Raw genomic sequence first — 27579 nt, 5'->3', positions numbered from 1 at the left:
TAGTATTATATTATAAAATGGGAATATAAAATCACGCGTATTCGAATGCAACTTTGTGTCAAAATTTCAAAGCAATCGGTAAAGAACTTGGAGATTTAAGTTTTGAACAAACGAACATTTACATTTTTATTTATATGGAAGGTAGAAGATGCATTACTAGCAGAAATCCCCGGCGTTGACCGGGATTTACGCAGACTATTTCGAAATCAAATGTGGAAAGTGACCTTCCTCTTGTTTTGAAGGTCAAGTGTGCAAACTTTGATAATATAACTGTAGATTTGTATACAAATCAAGTCCGCCACTAGTATCTCACACATCAATGTTTGCGATCAACGAATATTACTATTGCGTCGCATGGATGCTATACGCATTGCTAGTCTAGGGGCAATTCAATGAAGAAAATATCGGTGCGTTGCACTTCCTTCTTCTTCACGAGCCAACGTTTCGGAGAGCCTGGCTGTTTATTTCATCAGGGCACACGACAACCGCTGAGAACTAAGTGTGCGACGAGTCGACGAATCTATCAGCCGTATGCCTAAATACATGTACAGCTGTGTGTGATCACTCGTGACGAAGATGTCACGTGTGATGCACCACCCATTAAAATAAAAATGCTGAGAATATTGCCAACCCATTAAAGTCTGATAGTGTATATACCTAATTTACAATCCTACAATTTCCCCCATTTTACCTAGAATAACCAAACATACTAATTTCGGTTGTGATTCTGTCAGTAACTCCGGTTCAATGAACTGTATAACTATTAATGTCATGCTTACAGTGACCTTCTTGTTTTCAAGGTCAATTGTGCAAATTTTCATCAGTAGGTATCTGAATATATTATTTTATTAGACATTGTTTTTTAAAGAGACCTAGATCGTCCTACGATACGAACAGAGACTTATCGGTGGAAGCCCTAGTTACAAGGACACGTAGGCAGACAGTTCCAGAGATGAACTTTTGTTGAACTTGAGAACGAATCATAAAAAAATAATTCAATCATAGTTTTCGTTTGGTATCATGAATGATGGAAGCGCACAAAAACATACAAAAATACCCAAACTAATCTGAATAGTGAATACCGCACAAAAATACCCAAACTAATCTGAATAGTGAATACCGCACAAAAATACCCAAACTAATCTGAATAGTGAATACCGCACAAAAATACCCAAACTAATCTGAATAGTGAATACCGCACAAAAATACCCAAACTAATCTGAATAGTGAATACCGCACAAAAATACCCAAAGTAATCTGAATAGTGAATACCGCACAAAAATACCCAAACTAATCTGAATAGTGAATACCGCACAAAAATACCCAAAGTAATCTGAATAGTGAATACCGCACAAAAATACCCAAACTAATCTGAATAGTGAATACCGCACAAAAATACCCAAAGTAATCTGAATAGTGAATACCGCACAAAAATTCCGACTGTTCCTAACCGTCTGGAGCCAGTAAGTTGTCAGGCTGAAGTTAGTGGGGAGAGGAATTTGAAGGTGGTAAATAACCTGTATTCATACCATTTCAAGCAGAGTTTTGATTCTGAATGGTGGTCGATCACAGGCATAATCAAACAGGTAATGGTGGTCGATCATAGGCATAATCAAACAGGTAATGGTGGTCGATCACAGGCATAATCAAACAGGTAATGGTGGTCGATCACAGGCATAATCAAACAGGTAATGGTGGTCGATCACAGGCATAATCAAACAGGTAATGGTGGTCGATCATAGGCATAATCAAACAGGTAATGGTGGTCGATCATAGGCATAATCAAACATATAATGGTGGTCGGTCACAGGCATAATCAAACAGGTAATGGTAGTCGGTCACAGGCATAATCAAACAGGTATTTGGGAAGCTGCTATGTATGTTAAATTCATGACATTTTATTCTCCATAAGTTAACACATTCTTTGCGGGAAACGAGAAAACTCGTCATACGCCTTTTTACAGTAAGACGCGGGAGACGAGTTTACTCGTTTTGTTGCGTAAAGCGGTAAGGAGCGGGAAATTTGTAAACAAGGGGTTCTAAATGGGTGCGGGGTCATGTGTTTTCTATTGTCGGCGGTACCCGATCTATCTACCTGTCAATACAATGAGTTTGAAACACAACAAAAAAATAAAATTGTTGTCGCATATGTTCCGCTCACAAACTAAGCAGGGAAACGCGGTGCATGTGCAAGTTTTGCAATGTGCCCCTGCATAAAGGAAAGTGTTTCGAACGCTATCACACATTGAAGCACTATTCGGTAATAGTTTTTTTTTATATGTATTGAAAATTTCTAAATAATTTTGTAATTTTGTATGAATAAATTTCGATTGTGAAATACTGTGAATGAAAATGATTCCCAAGAAAGTAGAAAGTTTTTTTTTCATAAAAAAAGGAATTACACATACATTGCTAAGTTAATAAATAGAGACATCCTTTTAAAGTAAAACACTGAAAGTTTCATCGAAAAATATCAAACAGATCATAAGATATGAATATTTTGCGGAAAGTCTAATTTTGGCGTTAAAATTTAAAAAAAAACACCCGCGCTTCGCCCCCAATTTGGCGGTAAAATGCCCGATAAAGAGCTGATAACTCGTGGTTACGGGAGGAGCATTTACATACCTAATTGAAAGGGAGGTTATAATACCAAAAAAAAATTAATGTTTGCGACGCCGAACGCAGACTGCTTTACCTCCCAAATTATAATCATCGTGGTTCTAACACATTTAGGCATTCTTGAACAAACGCTAATTACGTCGTATTACAAAAGTAATTGAATCGCAGTACCAGCCCACTATTTACCGACCTGTAACACAACACATCTGATCAACAAACGCCTCCTTTCCAATTAGGCCTATACTATAAATAGATCTCATTTCGGTAATGTGTTTATCCCTCGTGAGATATCGCTTTATTACACGAACTTGTACAATGTTACAGAATACTTAATAACCCAATAACTGTCTGTAGGTAGTTAGGTACAAGCAAAACATTTAACTCTTTATGCGCCGGAAGCGCCCATCGGCCACAAAAAAAATGTGCCGTTGAACGCCGCCGTGAAAATACGACTCGTTTGAAATAGAGCCAAAATCTCTCAACAAATGCTTTAGTTGCATTTAAAGATACACTGTGAATTTTTTCATGCCTATAACATATTAAACGGTTGGGACTCTTGCGCGGTATTCACACAATGCTGAGTCTAGATCCCTCTTCGTGCATGGTGTAAGCCAGCTATTACAAAAATAGATCAGCTGACGTACGGCGAGCCGCGCGAAATTTAGCGTCAGCACACGACGGAGCTATTACTCGGCCTTCAGAAGGTTAAGTCGAGGAAGTACTTTGTTAAGTTTCTCTCGGTAAAATTAGCTTGTGATTTTTAAAATTAAGTTAAAAATAAAATCTGGTTGTCATAAACCATTTAACGGCCAAACAAAGAATGTTTTGTGTCATATTTATAGACACTTTGAATCAGAGTAAATGTGCACAGTTTCTACACTAGCAGAGCTAGTTGCCAAATCCATTGGTATTTCTATGGAATCTGTTTGGAGAATATTCTAGAAAGTCTATGTTTTTAGGGCTAACAAAACGAATAAAAATAATACACTTAGTATAGTTATTTAAAATTAAAATAAAATGAACTGTTTTCGAAACGTCAGCGTAAAAGGTTAATATTTTAGGTTTATCCAAACAGTTAGGTACACCACTACTCATTTCTTTGAAAACATACTTACGTGGAACACCGAATAAAAGTAATGGATAAAAACTAATCTAAGATAACCTAACCTAAAAAAAACCCAACCTAACCTAACCTATTGTTTGATCTTGTTCGCACTTCACAGTGTTTCAATTCACTGTTCAAGTCGTCTATCAACGGGACAGAGACAAACAAATCATGATTAAATAATAGGTTAGGTTAGGTTAGGCTAGGTTCACTTCACTCTGGTTCAATTCACTGTTTAAGTCGTCTTTCAAGTACCTAAACATCTTAAAAGCTAATATGATTTAAGATTTTCACGGCCAAAAGTATTTTTGTTATTTGTTTTTGGGGTATTATGCCGTGTTGCGCTAACTCCTTCCTTAGCCAACGTTTCGGACAGCATTGCAGTGTCCATCATCAGGGCAGAGGTGTTATTTGTAACACCTATTATAAATAACACCTCTGCCCTGATGATGGACACTGCAATGCTGTCCGAAACGTTGGCTAAGGAAGGAGTTAGCGCAACACGGCATAATACCCCAAAAACAAATAACAAAAAAATCTTAAAAGCTAGTTACCTAATTAAACGGGACAGAGATAAAACACGATAAAATAATATGTTAGGTCACGTGTTAGGTTAAGTTAGGTTAGGTTAGGTTAGGCTAGATTTTTTTTTTCATAACTTTTCTTCGATGTTCTTTTTTTGTCATGGAACTTTGTCAGACGATTAATTTTATTCTATATTTGAAAAGTGTTACTGTTGAAAATAAAATGTATCTTGGCAAGTCGAGTTGTATCCCGTGATTTTCACGTCACTGGTAAATGCTTGTGGATATTATTATTTGTAATATTTTTTAAGTAAATAAAGTTTAAAAAATTTCAAATAAAAGTAGGTACTTGAAATATTTGTCTCATGATCACATCAGAAACAAATATGTATTGCAAATATTCTTTATAATCTTCTTAGAAAGTAGTTGCCGGATATCTCAATCAAAAGAAAATTTCAATCAAAGCTTGTTCTTATTAGTGTCAGGAGTGTTTAGACAGTGGGAAAGTGGGAGAAGCCCGAGCAAGACATTAGCAATAGCGAAGCATTTAAGCAGGTCCTCTAGGGTAATTATATTTTTTGTTGACAAATTTGACAGACGTCTAAGTAAACCTTTTGAATGAACATCGTTAGTGAACTCGAAAATCATCTGTCAAAAATTGTACTGTTACTACTAATAGTTATTGATTAAATAATAATAAAATAATTTTCTGATTATACAACAGGTGGGTACATACTGTATCGCTTATCTGAATCGACACAATCATCAGTTCCAATTTTGAAAATTTTCAAAGTTCATTACGCAAGATTATTTAACATCACAGACTACCGAAACGAGTATGCTTGATTATAACTTTTCAATAATAAATGAAATCACATAACCCACTTGAGGTTTTGGAATCTGAAGCAATGTTGGAACAATCTCAGAGTGAGATCAGATCCCGACTTCGAGAAAACATAATATAACGCTGTGTGGTGATAATCCCTTGTTCACTAGAGCTAGAGCCATTTAGCGCCGGACATTGATTGACGGAATGAAATAACAACACTTTATTATAGTGATTTCATCAGTAGTGCATCTACCACTGTAACTGTCTCTCGGTGAGTCCATAAATGCATTAAGTAAATAGAAAGACGTAGTGCCAACTAATTGTTTGTTTGGCAAACGACTCGGGACAGGTGCTGAATAGAATAGGTACGTTTTGAATATGTTTGACAGTCGGTTAGGAAGACCGCCGCCACTGAGCTGCTACATGAACTCGGGAACAGAAATTGCTACCACTGGGCTTCTAGTTACCAAACGTAGTTAAACACATGGGGTGACCAAGAGCATGGTTCCTACCTAATCGGGAATGATTGGTTGGGAAAGTAATGTGAGGTTATGCGGTTAAGCTAGGTAAGGTGGGGTTGTTTGTTACCTTGTCCCCCTGACTGGATTCGGAGTTGGAGAGCGTGCCGAGCGCGCCCCCCGATACGCTCCCGCCCCGCCACTCCAGCGGCCCGCCCGTTTTGCCGCATGTGCCGTTTCCTGCAACAAACAAATATACAATCAACAAACGTCAACAAACATCTTCAGAAGCCATCAGGTCCTAAAGGCAAATGGAGGAAGAAGTGGACTAGCTACGTAAAAACCCGTTCTCTAGTGTAGTAAGAGGCAAGCCACCGCAAGCCACCAACGAACGATAGCGAACTACTAACAAATCACGCCGAAGTATAACTTGCGTCTGCGCATCTTCTTTTGCTTGCTGTCTAGCTGTAGACAAGTGCAAATAAGTATCAAGCAATGCCTGGTCGAACATCAGGCCCGGATATGTTAATAAAGTCACAATTGATTTCATACACCTTATTTTGTCCTTTTATGTCACACTTAATTTATTTGTTAGTTGGGAACTGCTTCAAACGCTGGCCGCGCAGGTGTGTGATCGGAGCTATTCATTGCAAAAACCTACATTTTCCTAGAAGGAAAAATTTAAATAATGTGGTTGGGTTATTCATATCTTGGGTATTCGGTCCTTCCCTACTGTGAAATTGCCCTTTCCCGCAAATAATAAAATAATCCATCATCTGTCAAACCAACGAGTTTTACTCTGTAACATTCTCTTTGAAAACGAATTCAAACAACCCACCCTAAGTTTCAATTCGATGTACGAACGGTAAATACTCCTTATAGGTATTATGAATTTTATGTTGTTTGGTTTGGCATAGTATTGTATTGTACGCAAGAAGCGAACTGCTTAGTAGTTTGCCTACCAACAGGCGCAAAGGGGATTTTCGATAGTCCTATTCAAATTAATTTGTTCATTCAAATGAGTAAAATATTAATCAATTAAAAATGATATTACGTTAATTTACTATCTAATAGCTAGGGGGGATTTTTATTTGGTTTTACGCCTAGCTGGGTTTTTACATGGACTTTAAAAACAGAATATATGGTATAACAGTAAACTGATAAACTGAATATAAAACAATATTAGTAAAACATGTAACAGTAATATAGGAATTAGAACAATACCACATATAAGACAATTCACTAAAACTACATTACCAACGCAACTCTAATTTGTAGGATTTTCACAAAGTGCTGGTATAGATTACGCTTAATTCTATAAATGGAGTCAATAAATATATCAATAGTACCCCAAACTTGTTGCCCAGATCATGCATCCTATTGGTTAGTGAGTGAGTCTGATAGTTGGTTGTGTATGTATTGCAGAAGAATGTTACATTTTGTCTTACTTATCCGAGTTTCCATACAATTTAGAACTCAGCTGTAAATAACCCCCTCCCAATAAATATTGACTCGCTCATTAATTTCGTGGGCATTTTCGCCAAAGTTTGCACACAGTTTTATATTTTTTACAATAACCATTTTGTTAGTTTTGCGTTTTATTGTAAGTTTTCTCCAATACCAGATTACTAGAGGTCCAGAAGTTTTGGGACTAACTACTGTAATATTTAATACTTCTTACTGCCCGGAATACGAATGGTGTGTAATAATGTGGATTCTTCAGTGGACATCTTTAACTTATCACTTTGAACTGCAAAAGATTGTTACTAGGGCAGTTCAGTGTAGTAAGTAATATTCAGTTATTTATAATTTTACCTGCTAACAGTTTCTATGTACAAGCCCCTAAAACGGCGTTATAAGTATAAATATATACCTTTACATGGTGACAGAATGGAACTAACATATTCCATACCAGAAATGTTAAACGGAATTTATTTCAATATAGGTCCAAATTTACTTAAAAACTGTATATATTCCAAAAATCTATCATGTAAGTTTTTTCATTATAAGTGACCGCTAAACTGCAAAGAAGTTTGTCAGCAGTTCATGTTCACAATATAACACTAATAACGAGAAGCCATAATATAGAAAATAGGTAAAGAAGAATAACATTACATTGAATGTAGAAATAGGAGATGGGAAAAACACACCACCTTTACTTCTAAATAATTAATTAAAATATTTACAGGTTCAACAGTTGTATTTAACTGACAAACTAAAGAGAATTAATAATGTTGCATGTTAAAAAATATAAATCTTTCTAATATTCTATAACACATAACTGGGCAAAATCAAATTAAAATCGTGGAACACGTAAAAAACGCAATTCACAAACATTGGTGAACATGCCGACATACACTGTTCTACAGACAGTCAATCAAATAACAAACAATCAAATAAGTGTAAACCTACTTAACTTTTGTCGTGTCTGCCCCACATTTACGAATATAACCCTGCGACAACAACTGTTAAATATCGGGCGAAAGACAGCGGTTACAAAACTCAAATACACCCAGACAAATTTATTACAATAATTACATTGTTGTGCTGATTGGGTCCACCATTGTGGCCTCATTCCAAAACCACTCAAATCTGACGTGACAGCGGTGGAGACGATTGATGCAAAACTCAAATATACAATAGTAATAATTAGTTATTGTCAAAAGATGACATTAAAAAGCTTTTGATCATTTAGGGCAGATATTTTTAGGTATCAGATGATGAACCAATTCGTGTTATTAATTGATAAATTAAAGTATTTGTTATTGTACAATGTGACATTGAGCTAATATCTTGTTAAATTAAACATAGCGGTTATAATCAGTACGACCTTAAAATTTAAAGGGTTTAAAAAATCATTAATAGAAAACACGATTGAATAGAGTGAATTTTCTCTACCTCAGGGGCATTTAACTAAGCTTTGGCCTTGAAACTCATTTGAAACCGCCACGCCCACCTCAAAATTCTTATAGAAAACGAATAATATGGCTAAAAGCTCAGATCTCATTGGTGAGAACAGAAGGATTGGTTTGATCTCTCGCTCTCTACCATAATGACTCGTGTAACAGAAAGAGATGACGGAATTTTTCCGTTTGACAGTTTCAAATCATTCAAACAAAATGAGAGTGGTTTATTTACACACGCGGGTTGTCATTTTCTGCCGAAATACTATCATTTCCGTCGAAAATATTGCGTGTTAAAGTTGTTCGTGATAAAAATACAATATAAGCCAGTATAGTGTTAGCGAGTTACAAACATATTATATTCAACCTACCTACGTAAGTTCAAGTTTAAAGTGAATTAACAGTTTTAGGTTATTCGTTCGGTTTTTTGAACAATGCTTCATACTTGACATATGTCTTCCTCCACAACGTATAAATGTTATTTATTATATAGATAAACTTATTCATGTTATTGATTAGTGTTATCCTGTATTATCTTATTGTTTTGGTGAAATTAAAGATTTTTAAACATATGTAACCATGAGTTCATGAGGCTGAAAAATGTCGGAATTTTTCGTCGTACTGTCGGACAATCATGTTTTGGAAATTTTCTTCAGTGTTTTTGCAAATTTCTTGTCATTTTGGGTTTCTTCTTCTCAGATTAACAAGTTTCATCTTAAGGAAATGCACTTTAAAAGTTTATTTTCTTAGTCAGATGAACCTTGCCCTTGGAAAACATTTAGACATTTTTCTGCTTCAAGGACATTTTTATTTTTATAATAGTTTTTTTGGGCTAGTGAATGAATAGAGTAGGCTGAGAGCAATTATGTTGTCTATGGTCGCATCTTTTTTTAAATGGCCTTGAGTTTCCTCTACCTTGTCTACTGCTCTGCTCCGCACGGTAGGTACTGCTTGTATATCTGTGGTTAAGTACTGTATAATTCTGTTGGATACAAAAAGCCGGAAGATATCGATCTAGAGAGTGGTATATTTATGCTCTACCTTTTCTGGTTTCTACTTTGCCAGTAATTATAAGATTAGTTTTTTGAAATCAGCAACATGTGCAAATGTACAACATTCCATGTAATAATAAACAATAATATGTATTATATTTGTGAAGATAATACATTTAAATATTATAAATGACATCAATGACAAAAGATTTAGAAAATGATGCACCGTGCGATTTGTCCAAAACCTCTAAGAATAGGTATTATTTTGTTCCAGAATTAATAAATTGGTACGTTCATGGTATCCTCGATTGATTGGTGATTTTTTCACGAAAAAGGTGTATGAAAATCATAAAATTATAATAATTACTACCCTGAGCACTTTTATAAAAGAATTTATAAAATAGGCGATTTTAATTAAAAATTATAGAGCTAAAAATACACCGCCGTTTCTTATTACGGTTTTATAGCTATGTTTAATGCCCCTTATTAAGAGTTTAAAGATGGTTTGAAAAGGAGATATATAAATACGAATGTTAAAGGGAGCGCGCTAATATAAAAAAGATTAAAAATGAAACGAAACTGGTGAAAATATTTAATAAAATAGAGCAAAAATGTCTTCACAAATGCTTTAATTACATTTAAAGATACACTGTGATTTTTTTCATGCCTATAACATGTAAAATAAAAGAACAAAAGGTGTTTTTAATAATTTTCGGAGCTTTCTTTGCGATTTTTTGCTATCGAGGGAATTTCATATAAATAACGTTTCGGAATAACAAATGTATAGATATTAAAACATATATTTTTTGGACGAGAAACTTGTTATAAATTTGGTTGCAGGGGCAGCTAAATAGCGCAGTGAGTGGAATGACGCTGCGATCAGATACCGTTGCATTGGCCTACAAATTCTATACCGAACGGGCTGTGAAAATTTCATGACGCCAACATTTTGATTGCTTCAGATAAGTCCTTTTAAGATAAGAGGAGAAAGCGATTTTACGAAAGAAAAAATATAAGAAAGGCTAAAAAGTATTGATTGACAGACCACTAAAAAGTAGTTTATTGCGACTTGTCTCTTTTATGTAGATATTATGTTAGATATTTCTATGTAGATATAGTTACCTGTTACCTAGAAAGTACCAGAGGCCATTTCTACAAAGAGAAGCGATGAAGCCTGGAGGATTTTCCGGACTGAAAAACGTATTTAAATTTTTTCTCAGAAAGGTAAAATTGAATTTTCTTTTTAATGGAAATAATATTATAATTATCAAATTTTAAGCGCGTTCATTTAAAATCTTTTTTAATTGCGGTAGCTTGAAAATTGAGCGATCAAAACGTATTTTTTATAAACCATTACAAGTAAAGTAAGAATTTAAAAGGACTAAAAACTCGACTGACTGGATTATTTCACGTAAATTAAAATTATCTTTTTTAGTTAATTTGCACTTCGATCCTGCCAAAGTTGGCAAAGTCTTTAATGGCCTACTAATATTTAATGTTTGGCTAATTTATATGGCGGCGTTTTCGTGAAAAATCCCCTCAAGAAGGTATCACAATTTAAAAAAATAAATAAATAAAATAGCACATATCCGTACTATATATTTGATATCCCTTTTGAATAAAAATAATTATTCACTGTGTTGGGTATTTTGAACTCAAATCCAAATTTAAGTATGAAAAAGGCCGCGCAGCTGTTTCTCTTAACAAGGTTACCACCAAAGATATTAGAAGAACGAGATGTGCTATGAGCAGTTCGTACTGAGTGGAATTGTTTTGCCGAGTGTCGCCGGTTTTGTTCACCAATACTACTGCACACCTTCGCTTGCGCTAAGGTATCCGCACTAATACATAGAACAGATTTCTGTGCGTACACGTCCCGATACCGTTCAAAGTACCCTAATTAGGTAGTACTCCGGCTACGGTCCGGCGGCCAACATAGCATATGTGACCTATAGTATCAAAGTGTGACATCTCCATTTTTGGCTAAAATGAGATAATGATGCAGTTTTGTAGCCATTTTATTGTTGATTATAGCTTTTGCCACAGAATCTGACATATCTTTTCAAATTTATACATAATTTGAGTTAAAAATTGAGGTTATTATCAAAAAATGACATATCCCTCGCTTATTAGTATCAAATAATGACAGATCCACTTCAACCAATAGGGAGTCGCCATCTTGTCACGTGATTGAGGGATTTAACTGCCATTTCTGTCTTGTGTGTCCAGCTGTGAGTGTCGGTTGACAGTTTTTCGGTATTTTAGTAAGTTTTAAAAAGTTTTAAGATAAAAAACAATGGAACGTGTTGTTCCAGAGAAAGCAAGGAATAGAAAAAAACAGCCAGAAAAGTGGAAAAGATCCAGGGAAGTGAAAAAAAGGTAAGTTTTGTTCTCAACTGTCAATATCACTCATGGTTCATGCAGTTTTGCAAAGGGCGTGCGAGAGTTAATTTTATTTTTCACACACGAATTTTTTTATGTATTTTATACCTGTCTCTAGAAACATCAATTTCACTTTAATCAACTATTTCATTGGCAACTCAGATTAATAAGTGAAATGTAGGTATTTTAGATACCTCTCTAGTAAATATGTATGGGTATAAATAATTATTAAATATAAATTTATTTTTCATGTAAAATTAAAATATCCCCTTTCTTTTTGTTCAAGATATTCTGCATCAACATTGCCGTTTGCGCCAAAATGCCAACACAATTCAAAGGCATTTCAATGCATGTCATTGACAATGGTAGACATACAACAATTTCACAAGAAATTTTATTTGTTGTCTAACAAAATTTATCAGGACAATTACTTGTTAAAATATTGTTTACCGAAATCGGTAATTAGGAGAAGAGGAAACAGCGAAACAGATAGCAACAAAAGGAAAAAGAAGTCTCTTTCAATAACCTATAATGTACGTAAAACAACTACTATGACTACGGTACCCGTATGCAGAAACACATTTTTGGATATTTTACATATCAACAAAATGCGTGTGATTGGCGTCACTAAAAGATACTTTAACTCTGGCACTCCTCCCATTGAGAAACGGGGAGGTGATAGAAATCACATAAAATTTGCCGACCGCAAAAATGCTGTAATAGAATTTATTAAAAAACTTATTCCTCTTGAAATTCATTACTGTCGTAGCAAAACAAAATCACGGCAATATTTATCTTGCGAACTTAATATCAGCAAATTAAGTCAAATGTTTAATGCTCAAGCATTATCGGATTGCATCGTAAAGGCTTCGTATTTCCGAAAAATATTTAATTCTGAGTTCAATATTGGTTTTGGAACTCCACGGACAGATCAGTGCTCCAAATGCTTGGAACTTGGTGAAAAAATTAAGTATGAAGTAGATGGATCAATGAAAAATAATTTAATAATAGAAAAACGTGTGCATAAAATTCGGGCTAAGGCATTCTTTACAATGTTGGAAGAAGAAAAAGAGGGCATGGCAACAATTTCTTTTGATTGCCAAAAGAACCAACCACTGCCGAAAGTTGCCGATCAAGCAGCTTACTATTCACGCCAATTATATACATATAATTTTACAGCAGTTATTGGTACTTCCCATTCTAAACTCACTAACGTGCACATATATGCTTGGACAGAAGATCAGTACGCAAAAGGATCAAATGAAATCGCAAGTTCATTATTCCATCTTCTTTCTAAAATTAATTTTGATGGAATCAACACTATTCGACTAATGGCAGATGGATGCGGAGGACAAAATAAAAACTCTGTTCTCATAGGAATGTGCATGAAGTGGTTGGAAAACAGAGGTGATGTTGTAAAAAGAATTGAAATAATTTTTCCCGTCCCAGGCCATTCCTTTCTACCATCTGACAGAGTTTTTGCTGGAATAGAGAAAAAAATAAAGAAGAAAGAAGTAATTGTCAATCCTGAAGAGTATTACGATATATTTAAGGAACATGGAAAAGTATATAATCTTGGAACTGACGTGAAAGTCTTTGACTGGAAGTCTGCCGTTCAGGAGGTTTTGAAACCTCCAGGCAAATGGCATTTTAAATTTGCTCCTTCGAAAAGATTTATTTTAACCAAAAAACCATCAGGCGTCATAACAGTTGCTGGAGAAGCTCACTATAGAGTAGATTTGTGTTCTTCAAAGAAAATTTTCAAAACAAATTTATCTGCAGTACAAATTAACCCCAAAGAGTTAAATTGTGGAACAAATGTAAAAATGGCTAAAATTAAGGATGTTGATTATCTTTTAAAAAAACATTATGGCAACAACTGGAGAGCTCTTGGTTGCTTACAATATTATAAAAATGTTATCGAAAGGTATGAAGAAAATCAGAGAGAATCCGAGAATATTGAAAATGTGGAAGTTATTGAAGAAGATTGTGAACCTATCGTGGAAATTAATGACCTTATAATATGATTTGTAATTAAATACGTATCCTTTGTACAAGCATCAATTACCAATTTACGAGTCTATTTTAATTTCTTGTTTATCTTTTGAATAATAGTGTATTTTTAAAACTGTCATTGATTTCATTGGAATTTTTTTTATTTTTAAATTTTTATTGAAAATTAAGATAATAAACTTGTGATTGTACTGACACTCTTTCGAGAATGGTGTTTGTACTTTTTTTTTAAATATAATGAATATTTTTTGTTTACCTCATGAAAATAAAGTACTTATTTTAACAAAAATATGTATAATTTTGCTAGTTTGTTACGTACACCCATGGCTTCAAAAAAATGGCGGACCTACATAAGTTGGCTGCAGAGTATGACAAATCCAGTATCATGAGTTTCAAAGTATGACAAATCCATACATTATTTTCAAAATGTGACACATCCAAACTAAAAAGTTAAATAAAAATGAAAATAAGCATTATACAAAAGAACTTACTTCATAAAATTAAATATTTCACTATGTTTATTGGAAATACGTTGAAAAATGGTTAAACATCGTCAATATTAATAGTTAAATATGTTTCCATGATTATCTCAAAACTGTAAAAATGGAGATGTCACACTTTGAAACTATAGGTCACATATCTCGTTCTTCTAATATCTTTGGTTACCACAGATCCATTAGCTGAGGGCAGTTAAAACTCTTGTAACGTATAAATAGTAAGAAAAATACTTAAGTACCTTGCAGGTGACACTGGGATTGGTTGACGAGGCCATGTGCCATAATTCTTTGCTGATAATTCCGTTAGTGTTAGAGTCCTCCCATACTCAAAGCTGATTTATAATAATATTTTCCCAAGATCTTTATAGTTTATACTTAAATGTTATCTCCTCTGTATCTACATTATAAGGGATTGATAGCTAAGCTAAGCTGTAAATATGTTTAACCATAAAGTCATATAACCTGCAATAACCAATCACATATTAATTAATTCTATAATTTACAACCTATTTACGATACGTTGTACACCTTATGCAATAAAAAGTCTTATTTATAGGTCGTGCAATTATACTTGACTTAAACAACACAAACTTAGGATTATATGGATTGGTGCATATTTTATACACTTACAGTCTATGTCAAACTTCACTGAATAACACCCTTTTATTATTACCAAGGACGGGAGTTCACACATTATGAACAATTCAAACAAATTTCAAAGTTAAACTTCAAGTTTTGTGAAAGTTCTATTCAAGTTTCTGTTTTCATCCTGGACCGACTGTTTCACAGTAGGTACCTGGATGATAACAGAGCTTGAATAAAACTTTCACAGAACTTGAAAATAATGTTTGAAATTTGTACGAATTATTTAAATTCTGCGCGGAGAAAAATGACTACGGCTAATTTATTAAGAATCTCTTCAAATTATTGATAATTCCTGTTAAAAACGGGACTCCAGGCCTCAGATTGATTAACAGGTTTTCTGATAAACTTTTATAATTTACGAATATATTATGATACGTGTACATGAAAATTCGAAAATTTTCGTATTACCAAGGTATATTATCAAGGCAAATTGATGTTTTATTAATTAGTCCTGTTCATCGTTTGGGCAAAAATTGATTTAACTCCGTGTTTGAAACAACTGGCCCTTATTGTTATTAGCAAGAAAGGGACAGAAGTTTAAAAGAAGTGTTTTTTATTAATTGTAAAAAAAAACTTTAATCTTTAATTTTCTTTTCTAAAGTGGAATAGCAAAAATTAAAAAGCTTATATGCAAGCAACGCACGTGTGTAAGTACCTACCTACTTTATTTGACTCATCTCTAGTTGTGATACCTATAAGTACATAATATTGAATAAATTTTTCAACTATTAAATACACACTTTGTTGCATTCAGATTATATTATAAAGAGTGGGATTCGTTGGACTAAATTGTTGCCCATATTGTAGTTTCAGTTTAATACAGTGTAACTAGGTATGACAGGCAGGTCATACTAATGATCGTATTAAGAAAAAGGTCACGATTTGTCATCCATTATTACGAATGGTTTTGCAAGAATATTGCTAATGTCAATCGAGTTACTTTAATGCCTGTATGTTAGTTTGTATTAATTAGTTAACAATATAACTAAATAAAAACAACGCTGTACTAACCTCTATCCAACCTACCGTATTATTGCGACAACCCCAACACGGAATCACAGCTGTATACTGCCGTTCGCCGTATACAGAATTTGGGTAGTGATTATAAGAATATCATCACCAATCACTAAATATAAAAAGGTCTTAGTAGAATTTATATCGGCGAGCAGAACAACAAATCCAATCAAACAAACTGATGAATCTGCTTCGACTCATTTAATTTATTTATTGGATTAATAATCAACAACCTAATCATCTATTTTTTCCATCTTGTAGAGTACATTATCTAGTACATTGTAGAGTATTTTGTTTTTGAGATGTATTGCTGATTTAGATGTTCTTTGTGTTACAAATATAAACATGTAAAATCCCGTTGGCGTCAAATTCAAAATAAGTAACATGAAGCATATTTAGGAATAGTCTGTTGTAATTGTAATTAATTGGATATTGAAAGAAGGGCATAGCTCCAAGTGATACAAATACTTGAGTCGGGCCATTTCAAGAGTCAGAATAATAGAACGGTATGTATGAATGTGAATAAAGTGTGTGCCAAGACCGAGTTATTCGGAAACTCCTGAACGCGGTTAAGGAAGAGATGATAGGAATCTACAATAAAGTGGTGATACCAACTCTGACATATGGCAGTGACTCAGTGACTCAGTGACTCAGTGACTCAGTGAGGCATGCAACTGGTAGAGGAAGGATAAAGGTATATTGATTGCTTTAGAAATGAGATCTATGAAAAGCATGTGTGTAAAAACAATGTGGAGATCCGGAATGAATGCAAGGCTGACGTAAGCGTAGTGGTTAAGATTAAGAAAGGGACGTTTAGATGGTTTGGGCACGTAGAGCGGAAAAGCGAAGAAAGAAGTATAGGTACGGAGAATGGCTAGTGGCCCTTGGGTCGAGTCAACAGTCAGATTAAAAGAAGGGCAGGTAAAAGTAGAGAGGCAGCACATAAAAAAGATTGTGAACGAAGCAAGGACCGAGTTGTTTGGTGCTCTATCCTCTCTCCCTACTAGTTACTAGTTAGTTAGTTTTGTAATTGTTATTGACTGTTCTGTTCGGGGATTTCTTATTTTACAATTGAATCTCAAATAAGTTTTTTGTACTAAATAAACTGTTTACCGTTCTGTGAAAAGCAGACCGCGCTTTCAAAATATATTTTTTTCAAATTTTCTCGTATTTAATAAATCATAACCAAAATTTCCTCTGAAATCAGATTTCTAAGAACTAACTTAAATACCTACTTACCTAATAATTATAAACCACATAATAATATTTTATGCAACTTTTTTCATAAGGAATTATACAATTCGTCCAAAGAAACGTCACAATCTCAATGACAATTCTTTTTGTGAAAGTTTCTTCAGGCAGGTAGGTACCATAATTTTGAAAAATGTTTACTAAACCATCAAAACGTCTACCATCATCAACCGTAAAAGGAACGTAAATACAAATTTACGGAATGACGAAATTCAAAACGGTCGAGTTAAATCAGGTTTACGCTAGGCTCAGTCAATGAATACAATGTCACACACACCTAATTAAATATTGTAATACACACTGTAATATGATGCTTATCGATTAACAAGCCATATAACGGTTGCATCTCATGAATATCTAATGTCTGACGATAAATTAATAATACTTTCTTAGATTAGATATTAAACTAAGTATCTGCCAGTAGCGATGAGTCCTTCATGATCGAGTCGCACAATTGAGTTAGCTATTTTAGATATTTAAGAAAAATAGTGCCATTAAAATAATTCAAGTATTAAATGTTTATTACATACTCAGAGACATGAATGGCGTCTGATTGTCGGACATCTGGACGTATGTACCTACACCTACTAACTACCTAGCATCTTATTTATCTTGTGTTGAGAGGCGGCGTACTGATACGAAGAGTCGTACGATCATAAATACGCTAGGATCTGGGAGTCGTATCAGGCGAGTGGTGTCGTGCTACCACTACTGTGCTGAGAACACTAGTTCTTACTCATAATAGATAATACGGAGGGATATGAACAGGTTAATAGAAAACGTTACACATAATCACGTGCATGCGTACTACGTATACTGGCCATAATACCGCAGTTTTAGTGGCTGACAGATTTTTGAACGGCCTGACCCCCAGGATTAGTGACGTATTACTATCGTATTAAAACGGAGATCGCGGACTAAAAATCTGTTTGATTTCACAAATATCGATTGGTCGCGCAATGAAAATGTAAAAAGTAATAATACCCACTGGCAGCACTATCAAAGGAATATTTTAATTCGAAATATCTATTTACCAAAGCTAATAAGGAACGCATTATCAAATTAGCCAAGTTTCTAAGCAATTCAAAGCAGACCGGGTCAATAACATCGCAAATATCATCTTTTTTTTATTTTTTATTTTTTATAGTGAATACCTCACAAGAGTCCCAACTGCTCCCGTCTGGAGCCAGTGAGACTATGGCATCCCCAATTGGGTGATGTTGTGAGGCTGAAGGTAAGTGGGGAAGGGAAATAGGAAGGTGGGGAAGTACCTGGCTATTCAGATCTAGTCACTAAACACGGCTAAAGCCATTTGGAGCAACGTTTCAATTCTGAATGGTGGTCTTACACCAGGGCGATACTGGTAGTATCTTCCACTCTGGAACGTGCCGCAAATATACTATATATTATTTTAATTAATTAATTGTGAAATAACACAAATTAATCAAATAAAATTTATTTGCGCACGCCGGGTTCGAACCCGCGACCTTCGGAATGGCAGTCCAATGCGTTACCACTGGACTATGCCGGCCGTCAATCTGAAGAAACGGGAAGTTAGCAACTAAACGCGAAATGAAAAAATGACCGTGTATTTGAGTATTGGAACTAAGTGGTGCCAGTCTAAAAAAATCTTACATAAATATTATTATAAGTAAATATTATACCAGCATTGCAGGATTGTATTAGGGAATTTTTATAAGTACGACTGTATGCGAATACTTTCTCGTGGCTCATACGCTCTGAGCAGGCGGCACCCGTTCAATTGAGCCGTCGTTCAATCGTGTCGACTCTTTGAGTCGTCAAAAAAAGTCCAATTCTGAATAAAATGAGTCATAACCCATCACAACCCTATTCAATCTTAACGATTTTTAAGATAGTTAACGTATGCACTATGTAGTAGGTAAATATCTAGGTTCGTTTCAATGTAGTGCAAAGTAGGTACATTTTATTTCAATTTTTAATGGACGTTATTTATTACATAATTATGTTAATAGTATGTTACATATTTTTTTAGTTCTCGTAGGTACTTCGTTAGAAATCAAATTGGACTAATTGGAGGTAAAAAACGTGGAACCAATTTTGTCTCTTCGTTTCTCATCTATGTGGGGATGGTTTGAATTTTCTACAGATAAGTTCCTATTTTGAAAATACAGTTGGACATCGCTTCTTTGAATTCTTCAAATAAATACTTACAATTTTTAAAAAGAAACATCAATTCAAATTAAAAGTTCTAGAGTTCATTGAGTTACAGGCAGAGTACAATCGGAATAAGTATTTTTAATTATACAAAAAGTATAAAATTAACGATAATTTTTATTTGTAGTTTAGTTTATTTTGAAATATTGTTAATTCTGAAATTTAAAAATGAGATCGACAAATATGACGTTTATAACTCAAAGACAATTTTTCTTCCTAGCTCCTAAAATCTTTAACCTTATCCCTGAAAACCTAAAAGCCGTGAGTCAACCCCATTCCTTTAAAAAACAAATTGCGAAATGGATCCTTACACACGGAATACATTACAACTACAATACCCATTCATTCTACACTCTATCAATTTAATCACATTTCAGACAAAACATAATATATCCTTATTCCCTAACATGTACCTACATAATTAATTATTGTGATCTATTTACGAATAATTTCTCAAATTTTTCATCTTCTTATAATTCTCTAACTTCTCCATTCTCTTCTTGCAACCCAAACTAGCTATACATCATTTTTCTTTTTTATATTATAGTAATGTATAGATTCTATGTCCGCAAACTGTAAAATTCACCCGCCATAACAAAGGGTCATCCCTAGCATGGAGGGTGAAATATCACAAAAAAACCACATGTATCAATAAAATAAATAGGTCCCAATGGTCGAGTGGTTAAGACGCCTGTCTCAGTAACACAATAGATCCGGGGTTCGATTTCTAGTTGTGACCAATGTCTTTTTATTTTCTGTGTATTGTTCTGTTTCATGTTTCGCTTAGATTTATTAGTATTATCTTCTTCTTCAATGTTTTCGATTTTGTTTATTTTATCTCATATTGTATTCACTGAATTATTTTACTGGCCGTGATTTTAGTGATTCCCCATTATTATTGTATATTACATCCCTGGCAAAAAATACTTGGAAGAAGAAAAAAGCAGAAACAAATAAAGTTATTGATTTTCATTTTATTCTAGTTACGTTGCTATGTCCAGAAGAACCCTTGAATTATTGGAAACTTCTGTTTACTTGTATACTTGTCTTATGACTCGTTCAAATAAAATAGTGGTACTTAATGCAAGTGCTGAAAAACTTTCCAAATCAAGAATGAATTATCAATAATGATATGTTAGGGGCACAAAAAGAGAGATTGTAAATCTAAGTTGAACGCTGAGAAGTAAATACATAATATTATTACATTACCGACTCCTGTAATCTAACCCCATTACTGCGGCAATATTACATCCATCTTCAAATGATTGCCGCTCATTCGTAGGAACTTGAAACTGCTACTTTGGAATAAAACAATTTGAAACTCAAATCTAAAGTGAAGCATATTCTAAAATGACGTTGAATTCGATTGTGGCGACATAAATATTAATTCTACTAATAATTATTTCGAAAATTCGCCAATTCAAAGGCTACACAGACTGTTTCTTTATTATTATAAGTTATAAGCAATAATTACTAGCCTGAAACACAAATATAAATTTTTTAAATCTTGCGAGAAAAAATAAATGCCACCGACGGGAATTGAACCCGCACCGCATTATTTAGTAGAACTAAAAACATAATACACATGCTTATTAAAATGTGTTATGTTTGGTTTGCGTAATAAGTATAGTTTAGACTAGTTAATAAATATAGTTGAATCGATGTTTACCGCCACCACTCAGTGTCCAAACTTAATTTACAACAAACTGTTTTCAATATATATTATAAAGGAAAGTGTACAATGTGCGTGCCGAGTTATTTGGTGTGGTAGCCCTTTATCCCCTATCCATGAAGAAGGTTCCCGTTTTTATCTGAAGGGCCTGCCTTTTGAAGATATAAGGACTGGAAAGTTCGCCCTCTAGAACTTTCTAGAACAGTCCAGAACATTCGAGAGCATTCCACAACATTCCAGAACATCCTGGATTCTTGAATGTTGTGAAATGTTCGGGAATAGTCTAGAACGTTCGGAAACATCCCGGAACATCTTAGATCATAATGAACTAAAAACGGGATTACAGGCCGTTTCCTGATAAACTTTTAGTAAATTCGTAATCGTGACAATACATTGGAATCTATAAATAGTATAAAAAAACAAAGTCACTATCCGCGTTTGTCTGTTTTTCTTCTTCTAAACTATGCAACTGAGTTTGAAAGGGTTTTCACTATCATTTAGAGGATTTCTTCCGGAAGGTTTATCTATACATATATAGTACATGGATATTATATTGAAAGAAGAGAAACACACGTCAACTATATAATTATAACAAGTGACCGCACATACTTTAACTTTAGCATATACAATTTTATTATTGAACTCCTTTGTACAACAGAACTCTTTACGACAACTTGCATTGTACCTGCTTATATCGTTCATACTCAGTTTATTATTTTATTATTGCACTCCCGAATAACTTACCTATTACAATGTATACATGTAAAAGCCTTCAAAGCGTGAATAAATAAATAAATAATCTACAGTCTATGAACATTCGTTCGTTCTACGTTGTTCCCGAGTATGGAACCCAACAGTTCGATGTATTTATAGGCCTGACATTGGTTTCTCTCTAGGTTTATATATGATAAGAATTTTGTTTTTAAATCGTCATCACAATTTAAGATTTGTCACAAAAATGAACCGAAATACGTTCATACGTTATTTCCAAGCATGACACACGACAGTTCGAAGTATTTATAGGCCTTAAATTAGTTTCTCTTTAACCTTGCGTATGATAAGAAATATATTTTTAAATTACCCCATCACAATAATTTATGATCTTTCCATCAAGAATAAATATGTTGTCGCTCGTTCGCAATTGAACACAGATGGTAATAAATATTATAGTTGGGTACTGTTTTGGTGTAGATCGTTCGCTGTTGAACAATGCAATAAATATTATAGGTAGGTACTGTTTTGGTGTCGCTCGTTCGCAGTTGAACAATGTAATAAATATTATAGTTGGGTACTGTTTTGGTGTAGATCGTTCGCTTTTGAACAATGTAATAAATATTATAGGTAGGTACTGTTTTGGTGTCGCTTGTTCGCAGTTGAACAATTTAATAAATATTATAGGTAGGTACTGATTTGGTGTCGCTTGTTCGCAGTTGAACAATGTAATAAATATTATAGGTAGGTACTGTTTTGGTGTCGCTCGTTCGCAGTTGAACAATGTAATAAATATTATAGGTAGGTACTCTTTTGGTGTCGCTCGTTCACACTTGAACACAGATGGTAATACATATTATAGGTATTTATTTATTTTATTGAATTATTCAATCTTCTTTTTTACAGAGAGACAACCCATTCCCGGGTTACGAATAACCTGAAAATATATTAAATGTCCTAGCACTATCATTATAAGCGGTTGATTTTGCTTGTGCAATGATGGAAGAGTTAGGCAGCCAAGGACTTGAACTCACGACGCACGACGCCTGGGCGGGAACACTGAGAACCCGGTGCATTTGTCAACTCAGCCACTGACCGGCCGAATTACAAGTGAACAACGTTTTTAAAGTAAGTTAGCCATCATCATCACATTTGTGGCGTGAATAAATCCAGTATATATTTCTACCCCTAATTCTAAATTTTCTCTGTTTGTGGCTTGAAGGGTTTTACCAAAACACGGTCGGAATCAAACCACTGTTTATTACTAACGTTCGTGTAAAAAATTGTAACCATTTATATGATAGTGTAAAAGAGTAATACAATTAATAAATAAATGTTGGCAGCATACTAAAGTTTAGAGTTTTGTTCAGTTGATAGTCGGAAGTTTATCAGTTGTGTGTTCTGTTTTTAGTGAGACACAGTTTGTTGCAGTCGACAGACTGTAGCAAGTGTAGAGTGAGATGTGTTCTGTCACGTCTCGTCATTCTATTCTTAATGTATGTCAAGATTTTACTGACTGGCAACGGCTCAACATCAACGTTACTACGCTCGATCTACTGTCTGCTAAACATAGTCGATAAACTCTCATCTCTAGTGACGCTTAATCTGTGAGAAATAGTTAGGATGCAGTCGAATTCACCTCTTAATGTTTTTAAATTGTTTTAGTAATCATCTTATGTATCTGTGTTTTCTCCTTAGACATTTTTTTAAATGTCAACGGTTAACGCAAACATCGCTGTTTTGATTGGCTCGTTCTGATAAGCAGAAGCTCTCGCTTGTGTACTTCCACACTATCCAGCAATCTAAGTTCAGGCCTCCCAACACATCGGTTGTCATAGTTCATCTAGTTCTGGGCAACAGGGACTCATGTGGTTATAATATAGTAAACAATAATTCTAATTATTCTCCATTTATTTAATCATATGGGGTACCGCAGGGATCAGTATTGAGCCCGATACTGTTTACACTGAAGATAATAAAAAACCACCCGAACAAAACGATGGTAACATTGTTTCAAAGTTTGTTTCAGAGGATCAAATTAAAAGTAAATATTCATCTATACGCATTGGACAACAGATCCAATTATTGCAAATTAATAAAATCTCATCATCAACATTAATATATGGTCCTGCAAAGCAAACTAGTACTTTTTCCACATAATTCTGTTTTACGAGTATTACAAAACAGCTGAATGTTTTGTTTTTTAAAATTACCTTTGAGATACAAAGAAATGACAACGTTCTGTTAGGATTTTCGTCAGATTATAATAAAGAGTTTCCGGTTGAAAATAAACCGAATAAATTATCTCACAGTTGGATAAATAGCATTTGGAAGATATTTTCTTCTGTCGCGCTAGAAATGATAGTAATATTATTCAGAGTGTTTGCGTTACGGGCCATTAGCGACAGCGCAGATCGTTGCACCGGCTGTTATACAAGATCTGTCGACTGAACACAAAATCACAGGGAAAACGCAGTTGCATGAACTCGTGTTCCGATATATTCGGAAAGTACTGACATTTTATTGGGAAACGGCCTTCTGTCCTTTTTTTAACAGGAATTTAATAAATCAATATTCATATTTCTCCGTGCAGCGTCATCGTTTCGACTCTGCATGGTGGTCTTTCTCCAGGGCTCACTGGGTATATCTACCACTCTGAACGTGCAAATTTACTGGATTCGAAGCCGGGCTGTTAAATGCTCGATAGTCAATAAGAAGAATAACTCTTCTTGTTTAGTTGTTTCCTTATTGCCGACCCAACTCCAATTTCCGTGGTGGACAAGGCTCGTCCACTCCTCGCGGTCCTGCGCTCCCAGGAGAACCAAGGACACTCTAGTTTCAGATCAATCGATCACTCCAATACATCGGTGAACTTCCTCGGCTTCTCCTGCCTAACCAGGTTTGAGTTCTATGTTTAGCGAGTAACGTGTCCAAAGTATCTTAGGATACGCTATAGGCAGACAGTTGTAAACAACTCAATGTGAAGAAGAGCTGACTGTTGTTAACATTAATGCAGGGCCGGTCCTGTGCAGGCGTCGCTGGAGCAGTGCCCTCAAATACCTAACATCTAACACTGCGCCCTTGAGGTTTTTTACTTGTGCCAGGCGCCGTTTGGCTAATGCTGGCCCTGCAGAACGTGGATACCTGAAGAGATGGGGAACATCCCAGAAACGAGCACGTGGAGCTGGCTGAGGCAATTGGCACGGCCGCTAGGCGCTAGCCGCTAGCCGGTCACAATATAAAGCGTGATGTCCACGGCGCATACCGTTCACCGCTCTCCCCGTGACGTGTGACGCGCGGCGCGTGGGTGCGAGTGTTTGCAGTGCGCAGTGTGCGGGTGTGCAGGTGCGGGGTGCGGGTGCGGGGTGCGGACAGTCGCAAATAGAAGCCGGAATACTCACCGAGATATAAATACAAGACGGTGCTGATCGCGTAACCGGAGATAACACGCCGATTCGGTTGACCCAGGCCCGGATTCTTACGACTGAAAGGACTGCACAAGGGACCGAGTTATTCTTCCAACAGCTTTTCGTACGTGATTACTCAAATGTCACCAATTTACAACTGATCTTTTGACTTTTGATATTCGGTCAAGAAAGGGTTTCAAAATTTAAAAAAAAAAATCAATTTCAGCAAAAGTATGTGTGTCGGTTTATCTTTTGTGGTTTGATAGTAGGTATATTTGTCGGTTTATTTATTGTGGTTTGATAGTAGGTACATATGACGTGCTTTACGTCAAAGTAATATTGATTTCTGACGAAAACATGTGAATGTAAACCAGCTAGGAAACAAATACTACGATGTTGTTGATATATTTAGTACATCAATTTCAATATATAAGCATACCCTATTTAAGTTTTTTTCATCAAGTAGTGGAATATTTTAATAAAGGTAATTAATTTGATTTGACTAACATATAATAATTTTGTCAACTGAAACAGTAAAAAATATTTAAGATTTTTTATGTTTTGTGCCTACATGCTGTGTAGATCAAGTTCAGTGATATTTTGTGCCTGCATGCTGTGTAGATCAAGTTCAGTGATATTTTGTGCCTGCATGCTGTGTAGATCAAGTTCAGTGATATTTTGTGCCTGCATGCTGTGTAGATCAAGTTCAGTGATATTTTGTGCCTGCATGCTGTGTAGATCAAGTTCAGTGATATTTTGTGCCTGCATGCTGTGTAGATCAAGTTCAGTGATATTTTGTGCCTGCATGCTGTGTAGATCAAGTTCAGTGATATTTTGTGCCTGCATGCTGTGTAGATCAAGTTCAGTGATATTTTGTGCCTGCATGCTGTGTAGATCAAGTTCAGTGATATTTTGTGCCTGCATGCTGTGTAGATCAAGTTCAGTGATATTTTGTGCCTGCATGCTGTGTAGATCAAGTTCAGTGATATTTTGTGCCTGCATGCTGTGTAGATCAAGTTCAGTGATATTTTGACTTTATATTTATTTTTCTGCAATTGTTTTAAATAGTCGTTTCCTGCACTATTTTCATGTATAATTTCGTAAATATTTTTTTTATATATATGTATGTAAAAGCCTTAATAGGTGTGAAATAAATAAATAATTCTAAACAAGTTAAAATTAAATATAACAAAATTAAAGATCATAAAGTAAGTTTTTATGGCATTTTCTTTAAGATCTTATAGTAATGACGCATTTATTTATGAGTTTTAATGTCATTTTTCTTAAGATCTTATAGTAATGACGCATTTATTTATATGTTTTAATGCCATTTTCCTTAAGATCTTATAGTAATGACGCATTTATTTATAAGTTTTAATGCCATTTTCCTTAAGATCTTATAGTAATGACGCATTTATTTATGAGTTTTAATGTCATTTTTCTTAAGATCTTATAGTAATGACGCATTTATTTATATGTTTTAATGCCATTTTCCTTAAGATCTTATAGTAATGACGCATTTATTTATAAGTTTTAATGCCATTTTCCTTAAGATCTTATAGTAATGACGCATTTATTTATGAGTTTTAATGTCATTTTTCTTAAGATCTTATAGTAATGACGCATTTATTTACAAGTTTTAATGCCATTTTCCTTAAGATCTTATAGTAATGACGCATTTATTTATGAGTTTTAATGCCATTTTTCTTAAGATCTTATAGTAATGACGCATTTATTTATATGTTTTAATGCCATTTTCCTTAAGATCTTATAGTGATGGCGCATTTATTTACAAGCAAGTTTTTACTGCATTTATAAATAAATAGGTTATTACTTTCCGCTGGTTGAAAGATGTTGAAACATAAATTAACATAACATTTGTAATACATTAGTTTTTAATGAAAAGGGAAAATATATGATAATTTGAATGCTCTAGAAATTAGAAAAGTGTTTAATAATATTTACGTTATATTGAAATAAACCTGAAGTCCCTCTACAAATACCTAAATGTCTATCCTCTCTGTTTAACCCTGCGAGAAACGGCGCGATGATTGTTAGTTAGTTAGTTAGGTTATATCCTACCCAACGAAACACGATTGTACTGAAACCGTTTGGCGAGTCCATTTAAGTTTTATATAAATAACAAAGAAGTTTTTCCAGAGTAAATCCGGCCCTGAGTTACTCCGTACAAAATTCACAAAAATTCGCTGCATGTCATTTTTTCAGAGAGCGACATTTTTATATGATTTTCAGTTTAATGCCGATATACTTTTGCCACCGAGAGAAGTGTATTCTGGGCGTGTCTGTTTGCCCGAAATAGACTCTGTTTTTCTTTACTCGCTGAAAATGATGAAACGAGAA

The 27579-nt window shown here is 34.5% G+C and overlaps 1 protein-coding gene across 2 annotated transcripts in view; it reads right to left on the bottom strand.

Moving 5' to 3' along the window:
* LOC149414601 (b(0,+)-type amino acid transporter 1-like) overlaps positions 1–27579 on the bottom strand; it is a 95058-nt gene that overhangs the window by 9223 nt on the left and 58256 nt on the right. For both annotated transcript variants that reach the window (XM_089643431.1, XM_089643430.1), the window contains one exon: positions 5666–5775. In XM_089643431.1, the coding sequence (XP_089499557.1) occupies positions 5666–5775 (110 nt within the window). The remainder of the gene's footprint in view (positions 1–5665; positions 5776–27579) is intronic.

The sequence above is a fragment of the Hesperophylax consimilis genome, chromosome 19 (genome assembly GCF_061612785.1).
Source record: "Hesperophylax consimilis isolate HC1 chromosome 19, BYU_Hcon_1.0, whole genome shotgun sequence".
In the NCBI taxonomy this organism is placed as follows: Eukaryota; Metazoa; Arthropoda; class Insecta; order Trichoptera; family Limnephilidae; genus Hesperophylax; species Hesperophylax consimilis.
The sequence above is the reverse complement of the archived record's forward strand: the minus strand, read 5'-3'. Positions and strand labels throughout refer to the sequence as shown.